This window comes from Lathyrus oleraceus, chromosome 7 (assembly GCF_024323335.1).
Source record: "Lathyrus oleraceus cultivar Zhongwan6 chromosome 7, CAAS_Psat_ZW6_1.0, whole genome shotgun sequence".
In the NCBI taxonomy this organism is placed as follows: domain Eukaryota; kingdom Viridiplantae; phylum Streptophyta; class Magnoliopsida; order Fabales; family Fabaceae; genus Lathyrus; species Lathyrus oleraceus.
The window spans coordinates 57,241,819-57,263,340 of NC_066585.1; the positions used below are offsets into that span (position 1 = coordinate 57,241,819).

Consider the following 21,522-nt stretch of genomic DNA (forward strand, 5'->3'; position numbering starts at 1 on the left):
ACAGGGTTAGACTGTAGGCTTCTATTTGTTGAGCTCTTCCAACTCTCCTTTGAACCTTTTCATCATGTCTTCACAAAGATAAATAAATTCGGTCACTGAAAGAGAGATGTTGTCATTGTCTATGTCTTCCAGAGCACATCTTAGCATCAAAGGCACATTCGTAGCCATGCCATTACAGAAGTCTATCAAACTGGCAAACTTGTCTCGATACTCATTTCTTTGTTCATGTAAAAACTGGATGGTTTCCTCGCAGGCTGCCAAACTAGCATTCACATTTTCCCTTGCGTTCATCCAATCTTCACCTTCTTGTAGCAAAGAGTCATGTCGGCCTCTCCAGTATCGTTCCCACTCATTAGCATTTTCAGCCTCCTGGCACTTTCCTTTCCATATTTCAGGTGTAACCTGAGTAGCAGCCAGAGCACTCTCTTTACTGCGGCATTCTCGTTCTTCCCTTTCTTTTGATTCACAGAGTGAAACACTGAGGTTGGCTATCTCAGCCTCAAGCGTCTCTCTTATCTCCTTCTTTTGTTTTGTGGCGAGCTTCCACCATTTCTCTTTCTCACGACAATCCCTCTCAGCCTCTTTCAGTTGGCTTTTGACGGTATTCAAGCAGCTGTTAGCCTGATCTAACCCCTGTTTGACTCTTTTTCTCTTTTATTCCTCCTTATCAGTCCTTTCCACATTTGCTTGAAGTTGTGTTTTCTTCCGCCCAAGCTCCCACTTATGATTATCCCTTTCTTCAGTAATCCGGAGAAGGTTCAACCGTAGCTCTTCATTATCTTTTTCCAAACTTTTGATGACAACTTTGAGCTCTTTAGCTTCCTCCATAGTGACGTGAGTAGGTTCTAGAGGATTTGTATGCATTGGAGGCTCATAAGGGTATGGTAGTTTGTCTTGAGAAGCTCTGGCTTGGACCCAACTTGTATATGGCCCTCTAGCTATACAATTCTTCTTTCCACGCTCCATTTTTCCCTCTCTACGAACTTTAGTCCAGGCACGACCTATCCTCTTCACTAGATCAAAGTTCTTCACTCCTTCTCCCAGCAAGAAACCTTCTAACAACTTGTCCTCTGGTTTGTCATCCATAGGAAACCCAAGTTGCCGCATAGCAAGCTCAGGATTGTAATTGATGCAACCTCGAGTTCCTATGAGTTGCACATTATGGAAGTTGCCACATTTGACGATTATGTCCACATCATCATAAACACGAGAGTACTAGGCGATGTCATTGGCAATGAGAGACATGATTTTTTGAGACCACTTGAGGTTATCCTTGTTCTGAACAAAAGGCCCTTCGCTTGGTAAGTGAGATAAGAACCATTTATACAGTAAAGGAGCACAACACTGAATCATCCCCCCATTCTTCTCATTTTTCCAATGGATAGAGTGATAAACATCTGCAAGCAAGGTGGGAATGGGATTCTTGAGCAAGAAAATGCGTATAGCAGTCATGTCCACGAAGTCATCAATGTTCGGGAACAAGACAATCCCATAGAGTATCAAGGCTAACACAATATTGAAAGCGACCCAATCTTCTTTACTTTTGAAATCTGAAGCTTTTCTCACTAAGAACTTTAAAGTGAAGCCCAAAGTGTCTCCTTTTGGTCCAAGATTAGCTTTCACTTCCGCTTTATCTAGATGTATAGATGAACCTATTTGTTGATGTGTAGGAAATTCCCCTAAACCGGTGTGAGGGACTTCATCCTTGATACCAATGTCTGCTATATGTGAGAACTCTTCCAGTGTTGGCGCCAACTGGAAGTCCTGGAATGTAAAACACCGCAAGGGAGGATCATAGAATTGTGCCAAAGTGAAAATGGCCCAAGCATCCACCTCGGTGTTCATGATAGTCAACAGGTCACCATACTCAACACAAAATTTGTCCCTTCTAATTTTTTTCACATCTGAGATCAACCCCTTAATCAATCCTAGCTTTGGATTCCTGAACTTGAATGAATAAGTACTTTTTTGAGTGCTACCCATGTCTTCTGAATGCCTGAAATAAAACGAGTCTTTAGGTCCCTTGAAAATATGCACATGTCATATGTGTTATGATTATGAAATGTTTTATGTTTATGTATGTACAGTTGGGTAGGTGATCATTGGAACATTCCGATTAATTACTTCATGGAGGAAAGGTTCCAGGAATAGGAAAACCAAACACAGGTAAGCTCTAGGGTTTAAAAGGTTCCTAGAGTCATGGACCCAATTCAAGAATATTATCGCCAGAACGACTAATCATAAGACAATAATATCTTTAAAAGGATCTATTCTAGGTGAGGTCTTTATATTAACCCAACGAGTCCTAAGTCTCGTAGGTCAATACTACACAACCATCGACTCCATGGTTCTAGAAACGGTTCCAAGAGTCATGGATCACACCTGACAATATTATCGTCAGAACGACTACTCGTAAGACAATAATATCCTCAAAGAATGATCTATTCTGAGTGAGGTTTTCGCATTAACCCAATGAGTCCTAATTCTCATAGGTCAACACTACACAACCATCGGTCCTAAAAGCCATAGGTTCAGGGTTCTACAAAAGGTCCTCAGAATCATAGATCGAGGTTGAAAGTATCACCGCCAAAACGACTAATCGTAAGACAATAATACTTTCAAGGGATCTCATCTGAGTGGGGTTCTCGCATCAACCTAACGAGTCTGATGTCTCGCAGGTCAATACTACATAACCACCATCCTAACTTAAGTTTTTCTCATAGCACGGGTATAAAGCTTTTCCTCACACAAATGCCAATAGTCCAGAAAGTTCCAATGATACCATATACCAATAACACAACAATTGGAAATACAGATAATAAAGGCATATATATAGATAAAACAAATAAGAATTAAATAAACAGATAAAAGCAAAAACTCAAACACAAAACAAACTAAATTAGGGTGGACTCGCATAGGAGACGATATGTCCCCAACAGAGTCGTCAGCTGTCGCGGCGCGAAAAATACCCAAGCGTAAGGAACGCTCGAAATATAAAAAAAACAGAGTCGCCACCAAACTTTATTTATTCCCAAAGAGGGAAAGGGGAAATATCGATAAAACCCACGAAAAAAACAAAAACAAATGGTCGTCGCAACCAAATCGGGTTCGGGAATCGGTTATGCAAGGGGAAGGTATTAGCACCCCTCACATCCATTGTATTCAATGAGACCCATTTAGTTTGTTTCGTGTTAGAGTGTTAGCGTGATATCGTTTGCGATCTTCTACTTATCGGGTAAGGAAAGAGAAAGAAAGAAAGGAAAGACTTAGGGTTTTTTAATATTAATGTGCCTGACAATATTTCACAATCCTGCTCCTACGTATCTCTAGGTGCTATGAAGAACTCAAGGCATACGTAGTTCTACCCAAAGAGAACTACTGGGTGGATTGCTTTTAAAGAGAGTGATGCTTGGATCATATTTGAGCGATTAAACCTTTACTTGTTGCTCGCTCTTGGAGGCTGAAGTCTTTGTTTGTTTCGCATCAAAATGGATGTTGCATACTCTTTTCTGAAAATGTTTTCGGAGTCGCACAAGGGCAGAAAATAGTTTGTTGAGTTTGAGTTGATTTTAAGCGGAGACAGGCATCCAAGCAGGGAGCTCTACTACAGTACTCGAATGCCCAAAAAGGAAGAGGCCTAAGCCCAATCACTCTCTTTTCATCCAAAAGTTTGTTTATGAAAATATGGCAAATTAGGTCAAAGTTCATTAACGAAAGACGATTAATCAGACATAGAGCTCTACAGCAGTGTCCAAATAATCGGGAAAGAGAAGGTCGATACCCAATCAATCTTTTTCTTCTATAAGAGAAATGACCTAATTCTAGTAATTATTGTATTTTAATATGGAAGACGAATGTTTGAACATTGAGCTCTACAACAGTATCCTAACATCCGAAACAGAGAAAGTCTAAACTTAATCAATTTCTTCCATTTTTATTGTGAAAAGCTTTTGAAAATAGGGGGACGACTTGACATTGGATCAAGTGTCAGAAGTTGACTTATGAAAATAATTTGGATGTGGCAGGGGTCACTAGTACAAAAAGAATAATATAATTTGTAAATTTACACCCGTTTTACAAAAAACGGGTGTAAAAAGCAAATGCGGTGGCAGTTTTGTAAATAAAGTCTTATTTTGAATTTTAGTACGTAACAATAGACACCCTATTTTTAAATAACGGGTGTAAATTCAAATATTATTTATTATCAACTCTATATTACACCTGATATTCAAAAAAAGGGTGTAAATTTAAAAATAAAAATAAAATATTCGTGCCTTAAACAATAACTTTTATTATTCTTATTTGTTTAATCTTAAATTTTCTTTAAAAAATAATAAATTTTAATATTAATATATAACAATAGACACCCTATATTTAAAAATAGGGTGTATAATTATAACAATATAAATGACTAAATTTATATTAAACCCGTTATATTAAAATAGAGATAGATGAAGTTACTTAGAAAATAAACTAATAGGAAATTTAGGTTTGAGTTTAGGGAAGGTAAAAATTGTTTTCTTTCTGTCTTGTTGTTGGTCTAAACTAGGTAGTTTATGATTCAATCTCAAATGAATATATATATATATATATATATATATATATATATATATATATATATATTACTAAAAATCATTCCAAAACTTAAAAAAACAAAAAAACTAAACTAAACTTACCATGTGTCAATTTCTTTTAAAAAATAAGGAAATTTCAACTTTACACAGTAACCGTAGAAGAGAGTACTACAATTTTTTTAATTAAAAGAGTGCCCTAACACATTTAAAGCCCAAATTATACTTTCCTATGCATAGGACTACCACTTCAATATTTTGCACGCTGCACAAGCTAGCTTAGGTGTATTCATCACCCACTCTTCAAACTTCCCCTGTGCCGTTCTACTTCCTATTTATTCTACCTTCCTCCTCCTCACAACAACGCTTGCGGCGACGGCACACACGACGGAGACAGTTTCTTCTCACATTACACGAACAATCGTTTTCCCTCATCGCTGCTCCATTCAACGCAACGCCTCGTTTAGGGTCTCCACTGGACCGCTTCCTTGTCGTTTCGTTCTTTCTCTCTGTAACTGAAATCACTAACGGATTTTTATTATTGAAGAAAAACCCTACGATTGTTCACTCACTCTCACTATTGCTCTACCAATTGCTGAACTAGGTAATGCCTAATTTCTCTGCACTATTACTCTGCTCCTCTCATTAACATTTTTTCTATGACTGTAAAATCACTGCTTTTTCATGTGTATCTTTTTTGTGCGTGCTTATTTTATATTGGTTGGTTAGTCTTTTTGATCGCATGCTTATTGGTTGCGTTTCAAGAGGATTTGTTGAGTAGCTTTGTGTTCTTTTACTTATCATGATTTCTACATTATGAATGATACTAGTTTTTTGAATGAAGGAATTGTTGTTGAACTCTTGTATAGAGCCTATGAAGCACGAACACACCGAAAACTACTCTGACACTTATACGACACACTTATACGACGACACTGAAAATAATTTTAAAAAATGAATAAATTAGATGTGTGATGGTCGAGGTGTCCGACACGGACGGACACACATTTTTTCACCGGTGTCCATAACTAGAGTAACGGACACACTTTTTTTCACGGGTGTCCTTAACTAGAGTAACGGACACACTTTTTTTCACAGGTGTCCATAACTAGAGTAATTTTTGAATGAAGGAATTAGTATCGATCAACTTACTGATTTACCATGTTTTACTAGTGAATAATGCTAATAAGCTGTTTAAGTATGTTGGTTTTAGTCTGCTGTTAAAGATACATGCTACCATCAATTAGAGAAAGGAAAAAAGACTGTTTACCTTGGACACCGAAGATTTCTTAATCATAATCACCCATATCGAAGATTGAAAAAGGCTTTTAATGGATATCAGGAGTATAAAGTTGCCCCAAAGGCCTTAACTGGAGAAGAAGTCTATTATGTTTATTATTCATTTTAATTTTAGTTTTGACTAATATTGTTTTCTCTCTAAACAGGAATTATGGATAAACCATCTAGCTCTTCACCAAAAAAAAAGAAGACTAGAGGTGTCACAGCATTGCTACGTTTCATTGCCAAACTTCCTGATGGTGAAAAATACCAAATTGATTTTGATCCTGATACCTTCCAACCCATTGGTCAGTATGCTGCAAAGTTTAAAAGTTATTTGTCATTCATTGCACGTAGCAAGGTTAGTATAAATGAAAAGCAATGGAAAAAGATAAGCGATAAGTTGAAGGACGTGATATGGGACGATATCACGGTATGCATTTTTAATTAATTATTTTAAAGTTATTATCTATAATTGCTTCAATTACTAACACTCCTTATGTTTTGAAGTGTAAGTTCACTTGCCCCACTGATAAAGAATTTAGGAAGCATTGGTTTGTTTATATGGGGGAACGATTGAAGCAATTTAAGACATTGCTCTCAAATGTCTATATATTTGGGAAAGGAGATAAGCATGGAAATACAACTCCATTTGAAAAGTATAAATTTATCAAAGAAGAAGATTGGGATTTGTTTGTCCAGACTCGACAAAAAGAAGATTTTCAAGTTAGTTAAATTTGTAGATTTATTTTTATGTTATCTAAATTGATTTGGTTTTTGACGTTTAGTTTAATGTGATTTATTTGTAATAGGAGAAAAGGCTAAAAGGAAAGACACACTACGCCAAACAAGACCTTAGACAGCGCTTTTTTTAGCCTTAGACAGCGCTTTAAAGCGCTGTCTAAACCACCGCTGCTAAAGGTTTAGACAGCGCTTTTTGAAATCTTAAAAGCGCTGTCTAAGCCCCCCCCTTAGACAGCGCTTTGGCCTAAAGCGCTTTCTAAGACCCTCCTATTTTAATTTTTTTAGGTATACCTTAGACAGCGCTTTTGGCAAAAGCGCTGTCTAAGGTATACCTAAAAAAATTAAAATAGGGGGGCTTAGACAGCGCTTTTTGAAAAGCGCTGTCTAAGCCCCCCTATTTTAATTTTTTTAGGTATACCTTAGACAGCGCTTTAGGCAAAAGCGCTGTCTAAGGGGGGGGCTTAGACAGCGCTTTTCAAAAAGCGCTGTCTAAGCCCCCCCTTAGACAGCGCTTTTGCCTAAAGCGCTTTCTAAGCCCCCCCTTAGACAGCGCTTTTTCCAAAAGCGCTGTCTAATGTATACGAAAATTTTTGTAGCTTTTGTTTTAAACCACATTTTTTCCAGGTTTATAAACCAGAATTTCTACCTGTTTTCAACCAGATTTTGACAGACAGAATCACATTTTATACATGCCATTTTGGCCTTTTTTCTACCAATTTTTGGCTAACAAATATATATATACCAATTCAAACCAATTTTGCCTTAAATGTATCAAAATATATACAAATTTATGTACACATTTACAAGTCATTACCTATACTCGAAATTTATGTACACATTTACAAGTCATTACATATATTACAAATATACTACAAAATTACACAAATTTATGAAAAAACTTTGAGCTCTATCATGAATTGACACCACTCCTCTTTGATTTCGTCCACTTGATCCTTTGTATAAAATGCACACTTGAATTCCTCAAAGTACTACATATGAAGCAAAAAATATTTTGAATTAATTCCAACTATTTAATTATATGAGATATGTGTAAATATAAAATTAACTCATAAGTTAGTAATACATACATCGGTGGGAATCACTAATCGGCCCAAAGCAAGAGTATCCCGCATAAACCTCAACACGAAATACCCGCAATCTATTTGATTACGTTGTTGAGGACACTACATGAAAAAAAATATGGATTATAAATCCTAAGTTTTATCAAGTGTCATCACTAATATAATAAAAAATGTGGTAATTAAAAATATACCGCCACTTTAATCCATGTAATGCGGTTGGCGCCCCTCCTTGAGGTTTGGATATCTCGTTGGGCCCGAAAAGCTTGTAGGATGCTAATAAAATAAAAATGAAGCAATTAGAACAATTAACATAAACTAAGAAAAATTTTGAACATTCTCACTTACGTGTCAATTAGGCGCTTCATATCCGGGTATGTTGTCCAATCATTTCCTAACGAGTCAAGATAATACACAATTTCTCGGATAGGATTGATTGCGAGCAACAACCAATGTCCACTGTAATGATTAGGCAAATGTTAGATGGTAACTTGGAAAATAATTATAAAATATGAATTTAGAATGAAATGCTAACCCGGTATTAAACGGTATAAAAAACAACTTCTCCGCATTTTTATTGTCATTGAGGATCCGAAGAACGTACTCCGTCACGGAATCCGGGTTATTTAAGATTGCACCTAAGTTGATGCTCGCTGGTGCTAAGAATCCGAATGACTGGTCCAAATCATTGGGGCGCATCATTTTGTCATACAAAAACCTAATATAAAAACATCATTAACACCTCTTTTGAAACATAAAGTAAACCGGATTAACATAAAGTAAACCGAATTAATAAAACAAAGTAGACCGGATTTACCTAATATATGTATTGACAACGTTGACGCCGATTTCTTCATGACCAAATACTTGCATGAAGTCTTCATTACCAATCATTTGGTCGTGAGCAAAGCCGAAAATCCCTTCCTCCATATGTATAGTCCGAACACCTCCGGTCGGTATATCGGTCATCTCTATAAATGTCCTGAGGCACGACCTATACTTGGTGGTAGGTTTTTTCCTAGCTACGGTCTTCTTAGCACCAGAACTTTTTACCCGTGCGGAGGCGTTCTTAACCTCCTTTATTTGTTGTGCGGAGGCATTGCTAACCTCATTTTCTTGAACCTACATGTCATATAAATAGTTAGATCAAATTAAGAATGTAACAACTTCCATGAATATATGTCATATAATTGTATATTACCTCTTTTCTTGATTTGGATTTTGTGGGAGTCTATTTAACATAATCAAGGAAAATATGTAAGTAAAATTTTAAGCATAAATTTTAAACTTTGAATATACACATTAAAGTTAACATAAGTTTTAAGCATACCTCATATCCTACGCATATGAGGTTTGTCGGCCATGCAACAAACGAACCTACTGCTTCGTGCACCGTTGTTGCATCCGAATCATCGCTAGGATATGGTAATAATGCATTCGGGTCAACTGCAATATCAACTGATACCTTCAAACATCCAGCAGGGAGCTCTCTAGTGTGGAGTAATACTCCGCTAACGTTATGCACTTTTCCCTTGCCAACCATCCGATAGTGTGGTGACGACAAATACAGCTGACAATGGGAAATGCCCTAAAACCAATAATAACAAGAAATCGTTAATGTGTATATATGTCAAATACATAATTTAAGCAAACAGTTCAATTTAAGACAATTATATGTAATTACCTCTGGAATGTTCGGCTGAAAGGTACAGTTGATACTGTTTTTGTCCGAAGCATCTCTGTATACCGTTGAGGCGCTAGCCTCTCTTTCTCTCCTCAGTGCATCAAGCTCAGCTTGCATGGCTTCCAATCTTGCATGAAGCTCCCGATTACTAGGAGCCTTTCCTTTTCTAACACTGAGGGAGGTCGGAGTGACTCCAAATCCCTTACCCCTCACCCGACCAGAATACTCAGGGACATCTAATGCCCGACTAAGTATGTTCTTAGTATCATCGGGAGATAGAGTCTGAGATAGCTCCTCCTGAAAAATCAGATGAATACCGTATACTTGTCAAATATTTGTGAATAAAAATGTTATTCAATTAATGAAAAAATGTTATACTTACACATTTCTGGTATACGTTTAAAACGTCTTCTTGAGGAACTCCGGATTTGCCCACACGGGCTTCCTTCCACAAAACATGTGCAGGAAGAGATGTTTCTGAACTTTCCTCCTTCTGCAGCTACACATTAAGTCATACAATTTGATCAGATAAAACTAATATATGATGAACAAATTTGTTTTCGCAATTTATAAATACTTACCATGGATTGTTCTAAGCGTCCATATCCGACACGTCCTTTTCGGTACGGATATGCGGGACTCGATGCTCTTTCCCGATTCGTAGCACTTATTCTTTGAAAAGTCGGATCTTGTCTTTTGGATTTGAAAGCTTCCCATTCTTCAGCCGATATCAAACTTTCATATTTTCTAGGAAGCTCCGCATCCACAAAATTACCATCCGCATCCTTAAGGAACTTGGATGATAAAAATGTCCGAAACCCTCTAAGAAGCTTTCCGGCCAATTTCATGCAAAACCCTCTTCTTTCTTCTTCGATGTTAAAACATCGCTAAGAAAAACATACAGATTGATAGTTAGTATCGGTAATTGAAAAAAATATAATTGATACGGTATAATTAAGGGCCAAATGATTGTACCTTTATCTCACTCCAAATTTTTTCTTTGGACTCTTTCAACTCTTTATTTCTCCAATCATCACACGTAATGGGAATTTCATTCCTTACTAGTGCACCGATGAAACTAGTTAAGGTATGCCCATTAGGTTCTATAAGTTGTCCCTGGTTGTTCCAAGAGACATCTAGTATGATGCCTCGAGATCTTCCTTGGACCACCCTTCGCATTACTGTGATGCCTCTTCGGATTTCTTCTTCCGCGGATACTTTACTAACTTCCTCATGTTGGTCATCAGCCATGTCTAACCTGTAATAAACCAAGGAAACCATCAAATATCAAATATAACTTATAATCAAAACAATTGAAAACAAAAAAATAAAGAAATCATGCATTATCAGATATAACTTATAATCAAAGCAATTGAATACAAAAATATAATGAAATCATGCATTACCACATATAACTTATAATCAAAACAAATGAAAAAAAAACATAAAGAAACCATGGATAATTTACCTAAGTCACTAACATCTCTTTCTTTTCTTTGTTGGAATATTAATCACTTGTTTCTTAGCAATGCGTACGGATGAATTGATCCAAATTCCCTCATTATGATCGTTTCTTATATATGACTCATCCGGTATAAGATCCTCAACTTCATCATTTCTATTCAACTCATTCCGTCTAATGCATGACTCATTCTCAACATCAATATCACATTGATCGACACCGCTATCATCAGTCACTTTGTTAGAGAAAAGCACTATAGACCATTTTGTACTCTTCGGGTCATTCACATAGAACACTTGTTTAGCTTGAGATGCTAGAATAAAAGGTTCATCTTTGTACCCCACCCTAGTAAAATCAACTTGCAAAAATCCAGACTTATCCATTTGTATGCCACTACTACTCACCCACTTGCAACCAAAGATGGGAATCTGAAACTTCTCGTAATCAAACACCCAAATATGCTCTATAACTCCAAAATATGACAAATTTGCATATTTGGGGTTTAAGTCCTTCATACTTGATATATGCATTGCTTCAGCTAGCACGGTGACACCACTATTTTGCATAGTACTCTTATCATCTTGTTCTTTGGTATAAAATGTGTATCCATTAATTGAATATGCGCTATGAGAAAACACATGCAAACTTGGACCATACGCCAAACATCTCAACCTTTCTGTTACCGAAGAAGGATCTGAAGAGCGCTTCAAATAAATATGATCCTTCAACCATTGTATGAAACTTTGATTGTGCTCTATAACTATCCAATTTTCATTTCTGTTCGGATTTAACATTCGGAGTACATCCTTGTGCATTTCAACATATGGCTCAACCTCATTATTATTGTGCAGAACATACAAATGAACTTGATCCCGTTCATCCCTTGATATTGTCACAATTTTATTCCCAATTAATTTTTTACCTTCCATTTTGTCGAAAATCTGAGCTCTGGGGAGTCCAATCGATTGAACGTTAGACAAATATTCAGTACAAAACTCAACAGCTTCTTCAACAATGTATCGTTCAACAATACAACCCTCTGGTCGACTTCGGGATTTCACGTACCCTTTTAATATTTTCATGTACCGTTCAGCAGGGTACATCCATCTCATATATGCTGGTCCACACAACTGTGTCTCTTTCACAAGATGAACAACTAAATGAACCATTATGTCAAAAAAGACGGAGGAAAATACATTTCAAGCTCACACAAGGTAATTACAATCTCTTTTTGTAGTGTTGGTAAGATCTCGGGATCGATCACCTTACTACAAATTGACCTAAAGAAAAAACACAATTTAGTTATGGCACTTCTTACTTTTTCTGGCAAAATAGAACGTATACCTATCGGTAGAAAATGTTCCATTATAACATGGCAATCATGTGTCTTCAAATTCTTCAACTTGAGGTCTTTCATAGAAACAAGTCTTCTGATATCAGATGAGTATCCTTCTGGAACCTTAACTTCACTCAGAGACTTACACAAAATTTTTTTCTCCTTTCTAGATAAAGTAAAAGCAGCAGGTGGTAGATATGTTCGTCTTCCTTTCTTCACGGGTGCTAATTCAGTTCTCATTCCCATTTTTAACATGTCCTCCCTTGCTTTAAGGCCATCCTTAGACTTGCCTTTTATATTGAGTAATGTACCGATAACACTTTCAAATACGTTTTTTTCAATATGCATAACATCGAGAAAATGTCTCACGTACAAAGACTTCCAATATGGCAATTCAAAAAATATCGACCTTTTCTTCCACCCACCTTTCACAATCTTATGTGCAAAAGGCTTGCCAAACTCAGTACGCACATCTTTCACCTTTTCAAAAACTTGTTCACCTGACAATGCGGGTGGAGCTCTACGATGTTCGGTGTCTCCATTGAATGCTTTTCTCCACCCACGGTAGTGATGTTTAGAATGTAAGAATCTACGATGACCGAGAAACACATTCTTCTGGCAAAGTTCCAATCGAATCGTATCGGTTCCGTCTTCACAAACAGGACACGCACGTTGACCTTTAATGCTATACCCAGATAGATTCCCGTATGCTGGAAAATCATTAATTGTGCCAAACAACATCGCCCTCAAATTGAAACTTTCTTTCCTATATCCATCATAAACCTCCACACCGTTCTCCCACAAAATCTTTAAATCTTCGATCAGAGGTGTCAAGTATACGTCAATGTCATTCCCTGGTTGTTTAGGCCCAGAGATTAACATAGATAACATCATGTACTTACGCTTCATACATAGCCACGGAGGTAGGTTATAAATCATAAGAATCACAGGCCATGTGGTATGTGAGATACTTTGAAGACCATGTGGGTTCATTCCATCAGTAGATAATGCCAATCGAAGGTTTCTTGCTTCTGATCCAAACTCAGGATAATCATTATCAATCTTCGACCACTGTGGTGAATCAGCCGGATGCCGATACATTCCATCAATAATTCTTTCATCTGCATGCCAAGTAAGATGTCTTGCATCGGTTTCACTACGAAACATGCGCCTAAATCTCGGAATTATCGGAAAATACCATAAGACTTTTGCGGGAGATAATCTTTTCTTATATCGAGACAAACCGCATTTAGGGCACTCATTTAACATTGCGTATTCGTTACGAAACAAAATGCAATCGTTAGGACAAGCATGTATCTTATCATAGCTCATGCCAATAGAGCACAACATTTTTTTTGCCTCATAGGTTCGATTAGGAAGAACATTATCATCCGGTAGCATTTCTCTCATAAGGGCCAACAACTCTGTGAAACTTTTATCCGACCATCCATTGCCCGCCTTTAAGTTGTACAACTTTAATACCGCAGAAAGTCTTGAGAATTTAGTGCAACCTTTGTACAACGGTTTCTCTGCATCGCTTACCATCCTCTCAAACATTTCAGGACAATCATGAAGATCTTCTTCCAGTGCTTCTACAATCTCTTCAACTCGATCACAATCGTATGTTTCCGTGTCTTTGTCATATGAAGCATAGGTCGTACTACTTTTTCCACTCGATTCAACATTCTCGTTAATTTTCTCACCATGAAATATCCAACACTGATAACTTTGATCAATTCCATGCCTCAGCAAATGCGATTTCAATCCATGTGCGTCAACCTTACCAATATAACAACAACGCAAGCAAGGACAATGCATTCGTCTGGGGTTTTCAGCGTGTTGAACAGCATACTTAACGAATTCCAAAACCCCACTCTCGTACTCTTTGGTCATTCGATCGGCACAGATCCATGTTTTATCCATGGTTTTCCTACTTATTAAAGTAAACAATTAATCCAGACGAAAATACATAACTAAAGTAAACACTTTCAAGGTTTGATAGCTAGGATGTTTGTTATAAAGAGCATGGTATGGTGAATCAAACTTAGTGAGTATGGATGATGGTAACCTATTGATCAAATAAACTGCAGTGGAAAAACTATGATCCCAATAGGTTACAGGAATGGATGAATGAGCAAGTAGGGTGAGGCTCATTTCAACTATGTGAATGTGTTTTCTTTCTACATATCCACTTTGGTGAGATGTATGTGAGCAGGTAAGCCTGTGACTTATGCTTAGGTCTACTAAGAACTTGGAGAAAGATCTAAGTTTACCTCCATAGTCAGATTGGACTGACTTGATAGTTGTCTTAAATTGAGTTTGAATAAACACATGAAATAGCTTAAAGGATTGTAGAGCTTCTGACTTTTGTTTCAGAAAGTATAACCAAGTATACCTAGTGTGACCATCTACAAAGGCAATGTAATATCTATAGCCAGGACTAGACGGATTAGGAGAGGGACCCCACAAGTCAGAATAAATAATATCAAAGGCATTATCATAGACAGTAGTTGAAGTAGGGTCATGTAATCTATGAGCTTTGCCTAGATTGCAAGATTTACACAACAAAGAATCATGTTTATTAGGTAGAGAAACATTACACTTTCTGAGAATTTGTTTGACAGAATTGAAATTGGCATGACCTAATCTATGATGCCATACAGCCAAAGAATTACAAGAGGAAACCTCATCTAAACTAGGTTTGACAACAGTGTAGCCTTGAGCATCAAGCTGTGTAGGCAAGGATTTATTTAAGCAATTGAACCCTGAGAGCTTCAATGAGAGCTTGGGAAGGCAGTGCAAGCCATTATTATCAAGGAATCCCTCAATAAGAACTTGTTTAGAAACCTGACATTTCACACAATTTGTCAACCCTAAACTCAAAAACAACATTGTTATCAACAGAAAATTTGGAGACAGATATCAGGTTCCTAGTGATAGAGGGCACATGAAGAACATTGTCAAGCACTAACTTATGGTGAGATACTACCTTAGTCACCACAACTCCAATCAAAATTGTATATGAACTAGTACAACAATCAGCTACTTAAAAGCTAAAGCTTCACAATGATGCATAAGGGAATGACGCTGCAGAATGTATGAAGTGGTGGGTACTGTACTTGAAAAACCAGTTGTAATAACATGAACAATAGAAATGAAGAAAGATTGAAGAACATACCGCAAGTGTATTCGTGTTCGCTGGTGTTCGCCGTTAGGGTTGTCGCCGCTGGTTTTCGCCGTTAGGGTTGTCGCCGCTGGTTGAAGCTTGAAAACAAAAGAACAGAGAACGAAAATAGAAATGAAGTCTGAAATTTTATTTTAATTACACCTTAGACAGCGCTTTTGTGGAAAGCGCTTTCTAAGGGGGGCCTTAGACAGCGCTTTCCAAAAGCGCTTTCTAAACCCCCCTTAGACAGCGCTTTTGGTTTTAATTTTTTTTTAAAACTTAAAGACCTTAGACAGCGCTTTATCAAAAGCGCTGTCTAAGGTCTATATTTAAAAGCGCTTTCTAAAAGCGCTGTCTAAGGGGGGGTCTTAGGCAGCGCTTTTTAAAAGCGCTGTCTAAGACCCCCCCTTAGACAGCGCTTTCATTATTTTCTTGGAACATTTTCAGCGCGCTATTTTTATTTTACCCTTAGACAGCGCTTTCTTTTAAAAGCGCTGTCTAAGATGCGCTGTTAAAAGTCATTTTTGCCATAGTGACACATGCATCAAAGAATATCCACCCTCATATTTTGTCTCGTGGTGGTTATGAAAAACTTAGGGCCACCGTAATGGAAGAGAGGAGGAAAAAAGTGATTGAAGAGGCCAAAGGTGATGAAAGTTTGATGGTTGACCCTCCCGAACTAAAGCGATATGAGGCATGGTTGATGGCTCGACAGAAGCCATCGGGAAATTTTACATCTGAGGCAACAAACTTAGTAGCATCTAAGATTGTAAGTAATAAAAGATTTATTGATAAATTTAAATTTCATTCATAACTTAGTAATCATTTTACATCATTTTTATATGTATCTAAATGTTTTAGGGAGAGTTAGTGGAAAAAAATACACAAGGTACTATTGTCTTTGAAGGGCGTGACGATATCTTGACTGTTGCCCTTGGAATAAATGAACACCCTGGTCGGATCCGCACTGCTCCTAGGGGTGTGGGCTTTAAGAAATTCTATGGAAAAAGTTCACGCTCCACCTTAGGAGGTGTCTCTCAAGATGACCTTCTAGCCCACCTTCAAGCCTTGGAGCAAAAAATGAATATAGATTTCCAACATAAATTACAAAAACATCTCCAACAACAAAGAACAGAGCTCCAACAACAAATGCAAAAAGAGATGCAAGAGGAGAGAGCTCAAATCCAACAAGGAATGAAACTCCTACAACAGATGCAATTGGAGCTCCGCTCCGAGAGGCCTAAAGAGATGTTTATAAAAGAGGTATGCGTAACTGGATACAATTAATCTACTAAAAATTAGAAAAAAATTAATTTAATTAATGTTCACTTGATACAGCATGTAGAATCTGTGGGTACGAGCACTAACGGAAGTTGCTCAAAGGTTATGACTACTGAAGATTTAACTAAAAAAATGGATGCTTCTGAAGATTACCTCAAAAAGATTAACAATCTCAAGGAAAATTCATTCTCTCTAGATTTGGATCATGAAACAAGTGAACTCTCAGTTTTTATTGATAGGGTGGATCTTAATGAATTAACTTCCGGTATTAAATGGCTATCCACATCTATCTTGTCTTTATGGTGCACGTAAGTATCATATTCTATTGTTAGTTATTTTTTTTATGTATCAAATATAATTAATATTTGTTTCAAAAATTTAGATATCTACATCGCATGTGTATCTCCAAGAATTTCAACAAACTATTTGGGTTTCTCGATCCAAATAGGATACTAGTTCACACAAAACCGGCCGAAGTTATTCAAACATACATACAAAATAAGTTGGATGGAGAGCCAAAAAAATGTTATTTAGGACCATTGCTAAATAGGTAAGTACATGTTTCCTTCAAGGTTTTATCGTTTTTCATATGTTATTTTGTAATATTTAAATTTTATTGATTCTAACACTTTTTTTTTGTAAATTTACAGCAATCACTGGCAATTGTTTGTCATTTGTCCTGAAGATAATATTATTTTTTGGTTTTGTTCATTAAACAGATCTCCTAAGAAAAATATTAAGGTCATATTGGAGGGGTAAGAAGCCTAAATAGAGAGATATCATTTATACTAAATTTTTGTACACATAGTCTTTATATTTATAACTTACTTCGTTGACAACTCTTTTATCAGAGCTCTAGAAGGTTATCATTTATTAAGAGGTATTAAGAAGAAGAAGCCTAATTGGAAGAATATTATGGTAAGATTTGTTTTACTATATTGTCGTTTCTTGGAATACTGGTGTGTTGGCTTGATTTTTTAGTTCTTGAAAGATACCATTTATAAAGAGGTATTAAATGCCCATATATCTTGATTATTTATATTATTATAAATGAGATAAAGAAAAAGAAAATTCCGATTTTATAATTGCAAGTGATATATTTGTAAGTTATCATTATAAACATGTAGTATATTTATTACTGAATTGCACTTATGGTGATAAAATTATAGTTGTACATGCTCTGAACCAACTAAAATTGTATGTGTTTCTATGTCGAGTGAAGAAAGTTAGTGTTGGTACAAATTTTGTGAAAAAGGAAAAAAGTTTGTGATGTTGTTGTTTTTGGTGGCTTTAATGTAACTAGGAGTTTATATGCAGGGGCATCAACAAGATAACGGATGGGCATGTGGATATTATGTCATGAAAAATATGTTTGACATTATTGATGCTTGTATTGTTGAAAGATTCAATGAGGTATTCTATATTACATATATTTAATGAAAAACATGTAAATTATTGTTTTAACATGTAGTTGTTTAATTTATTATATGTTTGAACTTGCAGATATTCACAGACACCACATCATATGAAAAAGAGTCAATTGATCACATCCGACAACTTTGGGCTCAATTCTTTTTGCAAAAGGTTGAAGAGCAAGAGAACCAGGAAAAGAAAGATTTAATGACAAAACAGAAGCGATTAAAAAAAACTTATATATAGATATATTTTTGTTCCATGAATGATTTATTGGTACAAGTTACATTTGATATATCAAAAATAGGGTGTAAATATTTGTCATTTTACACCCGTTTGAATTATAATAGGGTGTAAATTCGTTTAACTTCAATGTATGTAGGTGACAATTTACACCCGTTTTATATTAAATAGGGTGTAAATGTCCTAAAATTCAATGTATATATCTACCAATTACACCTTTTTTTATCTAAAACAGGGTGTAATAGGTGACAATTTACACCCGTTTTATATTAAATAGGGTGTAAATGTCTTAAAATTTAATGTATATATCTACCAATTACACCCTTTTTTTAAATCTAAAATAGGGTGTAATATATTCTCTTTTTACACCCGTTTTAAAACGGGTGTAAATTCTTCATACATATCTCACCCTTTGAATTTACACCCTATCATAACGGGTGTAATATGTATAAAAAACGGGTGTAAAATCTTCTTTCTGCACTAGTGGGTGGTGCTCAACTTTATAATCAATTTGGATTTGATTTGGGAAAAAAGACTCGACGTTGGATCGAGTGTTTGTTTTTTGTTCTTTTCTAAAAGGGTTGATTTTAATCTTCTGTTAACAATCAACTAGTACAGTAAAGTAAATGAAAGCGGTAAATTTATTACACATGTTTAGGAATGGGGGTACAGTTTATCGAATGGGGATACAACACGATAATTAAATTATATAAGCTTTGAAAGACAATTGAAAAAATAAAAGAATCTCGTTGTAAGAAGGCCCAAGAAAAAGCCAAGGGACTCGAAAATAAAGAATAAATAAATGTGTACTACATAATTTGGCACTATGTTAAGCAATAGTAAGACGATTCATGTTGGAAACATCCTATCTGAGGCCGGTCAACAAAATTCTACGCGTGTAAACAATTTCTGAAGTTAAATTAAATTTTTAACTTCAAAATTGCTACGCATCTATAAGAAACCGACTGAACAAAAAAATCGAATCTTTTCATTAACAATTTAGAATAAAAAATTTAATTAATAAATAAATAAAACAATAATAATAATAATAAACAAATAATAATCAACAATATAAATGATAATGATTTTAATGGTAGTTAGTAAGACAATAATAATCAATAATTATATTTTACAATAAAAATCAACAGAAATAAATAATAATAATAATAATAATAATAATAATAATAACAAGAATAACAATAAATATTAATGACAATAATAATAATCAATAACCTTTAATAATAATAATTAAATAATAATAATAGTTATTAAAATAATAAACAATAATAATAATAATAAAAGTTATAATAATAACAATAATAACAATAGTAATACTTATAATAATAATAACAATAATTATAATAAATATATAATAGTAACAATGCCAACAATAATAACAATAATAATAATAGTAATACATAATATTTATACTAATCAATAATAATGACGGTAATAAATATACATAACAATAATATAATTACCATAATAATAATAATAATAATAATAATAATAATAATATTAATAATATTAATAATAATAATAAAGTATAAACAAAATAAAAATCAGAAAAACAAAAAGAAAATAAATAATAAAAAATAAAAAATAAAAATAAAATAAATAAATCAAAAAGTTAATGAGAAAAATAAGGGAGAATCGAAGACAAGTTCAAATGGAGAGAGAGGAAGTTCATAATTTAAAAAAAAATCAAATCTATCTATCTATATATATATATATATATATATATATATATATATATATATATATATATATATATATATATATATATATATATATATATATATATATATATATTAGTATTGCGACATGTGGCCGGTGAAGTATTAAAAAAACTCAATTTTACTCATCTTCTTCCTCATGCCTACTGAAACAACAACAATATAGTTTTTTTCTTTTCTTTTTTTAAATAAAATTATTTGCTCTCTCTCGTCAAAATCAACACAAATTTTTTATTCCAAACCCCTTTTCTTGTTCAACCTCATATTCTTTCTTTCCCCTAAATACTAATAATTATACTAATAACCATGTAATAAAAAAAAATCTCAGTCAACAATTTAAAAAAAATAAATAATAATAATAAAACAAAAACATAACATAAAAGTTAGGTAAACATCAAAACATGATAAAATTTACCAAATAACTCAACCACTGCTTCTTTTTTTTCGACGTTCTCCCTTTTTAATGAAAGAATTTCATGATGTTGTTGTTGTTCTTAAGAAGGAAGAATTTTTTTCTTCTTTTAGAATAGCAATGGCTTGGTACCGAGAAAATGATGCAAGAAGGAGTATTAAGTGTGTGGTTTGTGAGTTCATATGTGATGTTATGGTGGGTGATTTTGATGTGTTGTGAGGTTGATTTTTATGGGGCTCAAGAAGAAAGTAATCAATAGCTTTGTCTAAATGATAAACCCAAGTAGCAAGAAAAATAATTACACTAGCAGTAGAAAAAAGTGGTGATGTGAATGGAATATCATGTGTACTATCAGCACATTATTCTCATTTTCTATTTCTTTTTTTATTTTATTTTTAAAACATGTTAGTTAAAAAAAGGATAATTTTAAAAAATCTATTATTTTCAATAAGTTCAAATTAAATACTCATTAAATCTTAGTTAATTCAAATAATTATTTTGACTAAAAAAATAAAAATTAAAGGACAAAAATATTAACAAAAATCAAATACAAAAGTGCCTGAAAAATAAATGGAATGCACCAAAATAATCAGCGCAAAATAAAGTTCTCAGAAACATATAGGTTTCGATAAAGAATTTGAAATAAAAATCGACTAGTTAAAAGGCTCAGGCTGTTTGAAATGCGACTGAAAAGGTAGTCGAAAAAATTAAAACAAGCACACCAGATTAAACTACGTGGAACATAGATTAAGAAAACTAACACCTGCAAGCTCAATCTTACAAAAATTCCGCCCGCTAATTTGATGAACAGTCAAGAAACAATTTGACCGGTCTGTCTGTAGATCCGAAAAATTTATCTGGCTGATACTTCAGGCATTATGCGGTACGACATGCATGTTATGATGAGTATAAAAATGTAAACGTCGTTGATCAAGAAGTCGTGAATAGACAATCAGATACAACTGAATCGCTCTTAGATCATTTGCTTCTGATTCTCAAACACAAACAAGACTTCCCAAAGATTTAGATGACAATAATACTCTTGATTATCACCCTCTAAACCTTTGAAACACAATGTAATGGATTTGAACGAATGTGCAGAGATTGAGAAATCAAG

General features: G+C 34.7%; 3 protein-coding genes across 3 annotated transcripts; 2 read left to right on the plus strand and 1 right to left on the minus strand.

Moving 5' to 3' along the window:
• Nucleotides 1-1,215: 1,215 nt before the first annotated feature.
• LOC127101994 (uncharacterized) lies at nucleotides 1,216-1,983 on the minus strand. The gene has a single exon (XM_051039419.1). The coding sequence runs from the start codon at nucleotides 1,981-1,983 to the stop codon at nucleotides 1,216-1,218; it is 768 nt and encodes a 255-aa protein (XP_050895376.1).
• Nucleotides 1,984-5,902: 3,919 nt separating this feature from the next.
• Nucleotides 5,903-14,301, plus strand: LOC127101996 (uncharacterized). The gene is made up of 5 exons (XM_051039420.1): nucleotides 5,903-5,915; nucleotides 6,017-6,282; nucleotides 6,360-6,575; nucleotides 6,662-6,691; nucleotides 14,245-14,301. The coding sequence occupies exons 1-5, from the start codon at nucleotides 5,903-5,905 to the stop codon at nucleotides 14,299-14,301; spliced, it is 582 nt and encodes a 193-aa protein (XP_050895377.1).
• Nucleotides 14,302-15,862: 1,561 nt separating this feature from the next.
• Nucleotides 15,863-18,260, plus strand: LOC127101997 (uncharacterized). Its single transcript, XM_051039421.1, has 8 exons — nucleotides 15,863-16,089; nucleotides 16,182-16,583; nucleotides 16,659-16,909; nucleotides 16,984-17,151; nucleotides 17,252-17,356; nucleotides 17,453-17,519; nucleotides 17,919-18,014; nucleotides 18,105-18,260. Exons 1-8 carry the CDS (start codon nucleotides 15,928-15,930, stop codon nucleotides 18,258-18,260), a joined length of 1,407 nt encoding a protein of 468 aa, XP_050895378.1. The 5' UTR covers nucleotides 15,863-15,927.
• The last annotated feature ends 3,262 nt before the right edge of the window (nucleotides 18,261-21,522 follow it).

Bases quoted from the DNA above. Each gene is read 5' to 3' on its own strand.
- LOC127101994 (XM_051039419.1), bottom strand. From the start codon at position 1,983: ATGGGTAGCACTCAAAAAAGTACTTATTCATTCAAGTTCAGGAATCCA.
- LOC127101996 (XM_051039420.1), top strand. The intron at 6,283-6,359 runs GTATGCATTTTT...TATGTTTTGAAG, and splicing joins TGATATGGGACGATATCACG to TGTAAGTTCACTTGCCCCAC. The intron at 6,692-14,244 runs GCCAAACAAGAC...AATAAACTGCAG, and splicing joins TAAAAGGAAAGACACACTAC to TGGAAAAACTATGATCCCAA.
- LOC127101997 (XM_051039421.1), top strand. From the start codon at position 15,928: ATGGAAGAGAGGAGGAAAAAAGTGATTGAAGAGGCCAAAGGTGATGAA. The intron at 17,357-17,452 runs GTAAGAAGCCTA...CTCTTTTATCAG, and splicing joins ATTAAGGTCATATTGGAGGG to AGCTCTAGAAGGTTATCATT. The intron at 18,015-18,104 runs GTATTCTATATT...TTGAACTTGCAG, and splicing joins TTGTTGAAAGATTCAATGAG to ATATTCACAGACACCACATC.